The 7,500-nt window shown below is 42.8% G+C and overlaps 1 protein-coding gene across 1 annotated transcript in view; it reads right to left on the bottom strand.

Annotated features, from left to right (window-relative positions):
* plxnb1a (plexin b1a) overlaps positions 1-7,500 on the bottom strand; it is a 126,845-nt gene that overhangs the window by 10,874 nt on the left and 108,471 nt on the right. Inside the window, exons 32-34 of the mRNA XM_063207885.1 lie at positions 6,443-6,608; positions 5,435-5,538; positions 4,505-4,589 (exon numbers count right to left, since the gene is read on the bottom strand). Of these exons, the coding sequence (XP_063063955.1) occupies positions 4,505-4,589; positions 5,435-5,538; positions 6,443-6,608 (355 nt within the window). The remainder of the gene's footprint in view (positions 1-4,504; positions 4,590-5,434; positions 5,539-6,442; positions 6,609-7,500) is intronic.

Below are 7,500 nucleotides of genomic sequence, written 5' to 3'. Positions count from 1 at the left end.
CTGCTATGTCAGCTGAGATGATGAGTAAACGGAAGTAGCATGGCTACCAAAGGAGCTGGTCGATCATCTAGTAGTACCGAGGAAGACGAAATCTCGACCGAAAATGTACAAAAAAAGACATCTTCGAAACGCAAGTTGTGTTACATGCATATATCTTCGGTCAAGCATGAAGAAACACAGAATTTCACCAACATACGGTGGAATACATATCGAAATTTTCGGCAGTGGCTAGAATTGAAGGGTGAGTGCAGAGACGTAGCAGAACATTTTAAGCAATGTATTGGAGTTTGACGAAATTCCCGAGGATGCAGCTTTCCATCCCACATGTTACCGGAGAAGCGGGAAATTGAACGAGTCACACGGCGTGTCTTGCGAGAGGCAGAGAGGGGAGATGGCCAACAAGACCCCCAAACTAGCCAGGCTACCTCCGCTTCATCGGCTGTGACCACCACTCCGACCAGGAAACTATTATTTATTCACTCCGAGTTAATTTGTGAGGGTGGCTATTGCATATCAGCGACAACATGAAGCCCCACTATGCTTGTACTGATATGCCTCTTTTTTTGTTGATTTGTGTTACAGACAGGCTATATTGAAGAAGAGGCTCAGTTGTGATTTTACTCAGCTAGTGTTCCACACCCCCGCCAAACGCAACACATCTGAACTGGTTTTTGCTGAGAACTTGTCGACGAATGCAGTCTTGGACTTGTTACCATCAGGTGCGGAGACGACTCAGTCCAGCGAAATGAGCCAGACAGACAGCGACACGGAAAGGAGGAAGTCAAAGCAACCAACCACAGCAGAGGAGACACGGACACTTTACACAGCAGCTTTGCTTCTGAAGAGGCTGCTTAGTCACAGTCCTGGTATGTCATGCCCATGGCCCCCAACTGCAGTAAACTTCAATCTCACTGAAGTCAGTTGCTGTGGCATGCGCAAAAGATGTGTACCTGGATGCTTTCACAGATCTGGGGAGTGACTTTAACCTGGCTCAATCTACATTTGCCCTACTATGCAAATATGTCTGTCATCTCTATGATCAGTCCACCACAGAAAACATTAACGAGGCAAGGTACAAAGCTTTCTGCATGGCATCTTCAGCCTTGCCAGAACTGTCCATCCCCCCGACAAGCGATGCCCTCCACCAGCACTGCAAAAGGGAAAATTATCAGGCTAAGATAATGAGGTCATGTGTGAAGCAAAAGATTGGCGCTCCATCTCCCACCGAGCATGGCTGGCATCTGGAAGATGGACAACTTCACGTGACATGGATGACAAGAAATCCAGCACCTGACTCTGTTTTACATGTCATACACTGTGGTTGCAGAGGGAGTGCCTGTGAGACAAACAGATGCTCCTGTTTCTCTGCAGGAATCTGTTGTACAGACCTGTGCAGGTGTTCCAACTGCTCAAACTCAAAGGAAAAGGAGGATGAAGAAGATGAAACCTGCCCTGACACTGACAGTGGGGAGTAGTGTGTGTGTGTGTGTCCGCCATTCTATTCCATTTATATCATTATTATTCCTTTTATTATGGTTATGTATATAAGTTAATGCCAGTTCATGAAAATGCCGGTTCATGTGTATGCCACTTGTTTTGATTTTTTTATTTGTTGTATAGTTATTAGTGAATAAATGAATACATGAATACCTGAATGGTCCTTATCATTGATCATTAGATTATTTCCATTTATTAATGTGAATATGAAAAGGTAACCTTATCATCCACTTGCATAAGTTGGTGCTATAAACAAAGCACTGTTACAATCACTTAGAGGGTTATCAATAGCCTGGGTTATCTATAGCCTACTTATTGTAATTGTTTCCATTAATTGCTCAAAACCACAGTATGAAATGTCAATTGCAAAATTGTTCCTTGTGCTGTAAATAAAGCACTATTTATAAGTTATTTAAAACTTATTCCAATCCAGAGATATATGCATGAGTATTCTTTTTGATAATTGTTATTATATGTGAACATGAAAAGGTAACCTTATCATCCACTTGCACAATAGTTGTTGGTGCTATAAACAAAACACTGTTTGGAGTTACAATCACTTAGAGGGTTATCAATAGCCTGGGTTATCTACAGCCTACTTATTGCAATTGTTTCCATTAATTGCTCAAATCCACAGTATGAAATGTCAATTGCATAATTGTGCTTTGTTCAGTAAATAAAGCACTATTTATTATATATTTAGAATTTTTCCCAATCCAGAAATGTAGGCACGAGTATTATTTTTGATAATTGTTATTATATACCCTCTTCAAAAGGGTATTTTGGGAGATTCTTATAGGTAGGTCAGACTTAACAACAACAGACGGCTTGTCATTATTTTCAGTTTTTCAGGCGGCTTGCCACTTTTTCCCCGTAAATCGGCTACGTGATTGGTTTAAAACGGTCACATGGTGTCCAGTGACGTAAAAATCGTCATTCCCTACAGAGGATAAGATTTCTTACTAAAATGTCACCGTTTTAATTACGTGCACGATTACATGAAGCGGACATTTCACGGTAAGTTGAACATAGCTTTGGTCGTTTCATAATCTAATGGACCTGCTGTTCGGAAGCTGTGGAGCAAGGCTGAACGAAAAGGGCTGTCACCCTACGGCCTAAACCCATTTATGCCTAGAATTCTAAGACTGGCTATAAAAAACTAAATATCTCAGCCTTTGATGCCCACACAAACATGAAATACCATGGTAGGCTACATGAATGTAGGAAGAGAGCTACAGGATGTGCTTGAAAAAATAGCGCCTATAATCATCTGCAAAAGATCGATCCACAAAGTTGTGAATCGATATCACACTTTTCGATCATGAATCGATATTGGATCACGATTCAATCTTTTGAACCCAGCCCTGATAGGAGAAGAGGGCAACAAACAGGGCGAGGACCAGGGACACAATGGGAGAGGACAACAGGGCGAGAACCCGTGCATGGATCGTTTCTAGTCACACATCATAGCAAAGGGTTATTTTCTTAACTGTTTGGCAAAGGACGCGCTCAACTTCTTGGAAAAAACTTAAGTCTTTGGGTGCTCGATAAAATGTATCAACTTAAGGAAGAAAAATCTGCACTCACAAACTGCGTCTCATTATTTATTTATATTACCACCATGTCCAAAAAGCAAACGCGTTTCAGCGATCAAGCCTTCATCAGTGCGTGGTACAACGGTGGTAATATAAATAAATAATGAGACGCAGTTTGTGAGTGCGGATTTTTCTTCCTTATTTTCTTACCTGGCAACATCTGCAATGTAAGCATTTTGTAAGCAACCTTTGACATCCCTCACCTGATCGCCACACAAACACACATGTACTGTATGTGTATACTGCAGGACCTCTGATATAATATCGCTAAATTGCATTCCAGAGCCAAGTAATCCAATGTTCGTGATGGAAAAAACCCTTAAAGCTGGAGTATTATGCCTCTTTTCCACTGCAGGTTTTCTGGTAGGCCTACAACTCGACATAGCGGGACTCGGACACAACTTTTTGCTTTTTGAAAAAAGGCACAACACAGCTCAATCGTAAAGCAAAAAGTGGTGGCCGAGTCGCGTTGTATTGTGCTGTAGGTCTGCCAGAAAACCTGCAGTGGAAAAGAGGCATTAGTGGGCTAAACTACATGTCCAAATGAATGTGGTTCCATATGCCTCGTGAGTCTGCAAACATGTTTGTTTCTTGGGCAGCAATACGTCTGGCCTTTGGCATTACTAAAAAGTAGAGGGTCATGTTCTAGACCTCAGGATCAATTTCCTTCTTATGTGACGAAGTGTGAAATACCAGCAGTGACATATGTACCGGTATATACCGTGAGCCAATGAGAGACTAGTACACATTATTGTGCAATGACCTCTGACTTGAATTTGGCAATGACACTTGTGACTAAGCAAATGCTACAAAGTCATTAATCATTCTGATAATAAACATGTCTACTACACTATACTATACTAGATGGGAGGGGAATGGTCCAGGGTTAATAGCACTTATAAGCCAATTCAGCCCTTGTTTAGTCCTTGAAAATATCTACCAGTGAATTCTAGACATGTGCCATAAACTATACGAGCCCTATTAAACCTTGAGTAACACCGCAATTACTAACACTACAACTCTACAGTATACACTATCTGTCCTAAAAAAACATCTACTTAAACAAAACATTAAAGGATCTATGCAAGTGTGTGTGTGTGTGTGTGTGTATGTGTGTGTGTCTGTGTGTGTGTGTGTTTGTGTTAACGCTTTACTGGGTCTTTAACAACAATCCCATTCAATACTTTGAGTTGTGTGTATTCATGCATGTGTACGTGTGTGCGAGAGAGAAAGAGAGAGAGAATGTGTGTGTGTGTGTGAGTGTGTGTGTGTGTGTGTGTGTGTGTGTGTGTGTGTGTGTGTGTGTGTGTGTGTGTGTGTGTGTGTGTGTGTGTGTGAGAGAGAGAGTATGTGTGTGTGTGTGTGTGTGTGTGTGTGTGTGTGTGTGTGTGTTTGTGTGTGCATGTACTCACTCTCTCCAGGCATGTAGTCGTGGCTGTCATGGTGAATGTGTTTAGAGTGGCGAGGCACCAGCGTCACCGTAGCTCCATCAGGAACCTACAGGGGGAGCCAGAGAGCAGCTGAAGACAGCAGGTCTACTCATACTTCCCCCTCTCCTTTCAGCAGAGCCAACCACCCACCTATAGCTGAACTCACACATCTGGCTGAAGGAATTCACACTTCTGAAAGAATGCATACATTTGCATGTGCTTGCGGTCGCTGTTATTGTTCTGAAACCCCTACTTCATGGCTATATAACCAACTAGTGTATAAGCGACAGACTTAACAGTCAGACCTCTGAAATGTCTTACTGTACCATAGACAGCACTGCCCCTTAAGAATGTCTCATTTTGGGCATTATTATTTGGCGTACAATATTTATGTTTGGACCCCTTGTATCTTTTCTAAAGGGTTAGAGTTAGAATCTGTTACTACTTACTATGTTAACTCAGTCAACAAACATCATAGTAAGCTACAATATATTCAAACTGTTGTTCAGGTCCATGTTGGCAGCCATGGCCTTATGGTTAGGGAGGTAGTCTGAAGATCAGAGGGTTTCAGGTTTGAGTCCCACCCTTACCTCTCCCTTCACCTCCATCAGAGAGAGTAGATAATTTCTGCCTCCATCCATGGCTGAGGTGCCCTTAAGCAAGGCACCTAACCCCACATTGCTCCACGGGCTGTAACTAATACCCTGTTACATAACTGTAAGTCTCTTTGGATAAAAGTGTCAGCTAAGTGTAATGTAATGTAATGTTAGGGCACCAAATGCCCTCGGTACAGACCTTGTAGTGCTTACTAACTCAGACAACAAATGGCATAGTGATCAACAATATATTCAACAGTGTTGTCCATGTTTAGGCAGTTTGCGTTTGCATAAAAATGCGTTCCTCAGTCCAGACCTTGTAGTGTTGTAGTGTGTTGAGGCGTTTCCAGGTCCCCTGCACCACGGACGTCAGGTCCTCGTCTGACAGGATCAGGTGACCTGCCATCCCCGCCCGCCACTCTGCAGGCACAGGAAGTGGAACACACAGTAGTCAAACCAGGGCCCTGTACTCAGAAGCTGGTTCAGGAGTAAACCATGTTAGGTTAATCCCCTATTAGAAGAGCCTGGAGTCCTCATTTTCTTCAGTTAAGAGATAAATGAGGACTTCTACCAGGCTCTTCTATTAGATGATTTACCTCTTAACGTAACCCGGTTTACTCCTTGTAGTCTACCCCTCAGACACAGACACATTATTGTGCAGCAGCGGCTGAAATGAGTGCAGACACTGCTGTGTCCTGTCAGCCCCTATTTGAACCCAGTGCCACGCTTCTGGCTGAAGCTGACTGGCTGCTTTGTGCTCCACTGGGGGGACTCTGCTAATGTGGCGATGGACATTGATGATAAATGTTTCTGAAGCTCAACAGCAGATGATGTAGAGTTATGGTGCTCAGTGGCTTGCCAAGAAGCAATGAGGTTGAACTTAATCCTTAGGCCTGACAGAGTATGTCGGCTGTAGGAACTTTCAATTGGTTTGAAGACAGGCCCAATAGATTTATAGGCCACTAAAAGGTATCTTAAAGGGACACTGTGCAGGATTTTTTGTTGTTTATTTCCAGAATTCATGCTGCCCATTCACTAATGTTACCTTTTTCATGAATACTTACCATCACCATCAAATTCTAAGTAGTCCTTGTGACTGGAAAAATTGCACTTTTCATGCATGAAAAAGGGCATCTTCTCCATGGTCCTCCATTTTGATTTTCCAACAGAGTGTACAGAGTCTGTGGAGGGCCTGAGGGAGTAGGAGGTGTGTGTGTGTGTGTGTGTGTGTGTGTGTGTGTGTGTGTGTGTGTGTGTGTGTGTGTGTGTGTGTGTGTGTGTGTGTGTGTGTGTTCATGTGAGTATGACGTGTGTGTTGTCTTACCCAGGTGTACAGAGTCGGTAGAGGGCCTGAGGGAGTAGGAGGTTCCCTTCCAGGTCTGCTCCAGGGCCTTCTCCTTCACCTGCGTGATGGTGTCACAGTCCAGCACCTTAGTGGGCACCGTCTGGGTCTCGTTGGCCCCCGCCCCCGGCACCAGCACATTCAGAGTCTACAAGGACACGACATGCAACAGCACATCTCAGAGTCTACAAGGACATGACATGCAACAGGACTGCAACAGGGCAACAAGGACATGACATGCAACAGGACCATCTCAGAGGGCTGCAGGTTCGAATCTCACTCTTCCACTCCCACTCCATGGCTGAGGTGCCCTTCAGCAAGGCACCTAACCCCACACTGCAACAGGGACTGTAACCAATACCCTGCACTTAAAAAAGCAACCCAAAAAACTGTAAGTCGCTTTGGATAAAAAGCCTCAGCTAAGTGTAATGTAGTGTAGTGTAGTGTAGTGTAGTGTAGTGTAGTGTAGTGTAGTGTAGTGTAGTGTAGTGTAGTGTAATGTAATGTAATGTAATGTAGTGTAGTGTAGTGTAGTGTAGTGTAGTGTAGTGTAGTGTAGTGTAGTGTAGTGTAGTGTAGTGTAATGTAGTGTAGTGTAGTGTAGTGTAGTGTAGAGTAGAGTAGTGTAGTGTAGTGTAGTGTAGTGTAGTGTAGTGTAGTGTAGTGTAGTGTAGTGTAGTGTAGTGTAATGTAATGTAGTGTAGTGTAGTGTAGTGTAGTGTAGTGTAGTGTAATGTAATGTAGTGTAGTGTAGTGTAGTGTAGTGTAGTGTAGTGTAGTGTAATGTAGTGTAATGTAATGTAATGTAATGTAATGTAATGTAATGTAGTGTAGTGTAGTGTAGTGTAGTGTAATGTAATGTAATGTAATGTAATGTAATGTAGTGTAGTGTAGTGTAGTGTAGTGTAGTGTAATGTAATGTAATGTAGTGTAGTGTAGTGTAGTGTAGTGTAGTGTAGTGTAGTGTAATGTAATGTAATGTAATGTAATGTAGTGTAGTGTAGTGTAGTGTAGTGTAATGTAATGTAATGTAATGTAGT

This window comes from Engraulis encrasicolus, chromosome 10 (assembly GCF_034702125.1).
Source record: "Engraulis encrasicolus isolate BLACKSEA-1 chromosome 10, IST_EnEncr_1.0, whole genome shotgun sequence".
NCBI classification, from domain to species: domain Eukaryota; kingdom Metazoa; phylum Chordata; class Actinopteri; order Clupeiformes; family Engraulidae; genus Engraulis; species Engraulis encrasicolus.
The sequence above is the reverse complement of the archived record's forward strand: the minus strand, read 5'-3'. Positions and strand labels throughout refer to the sequence as shown.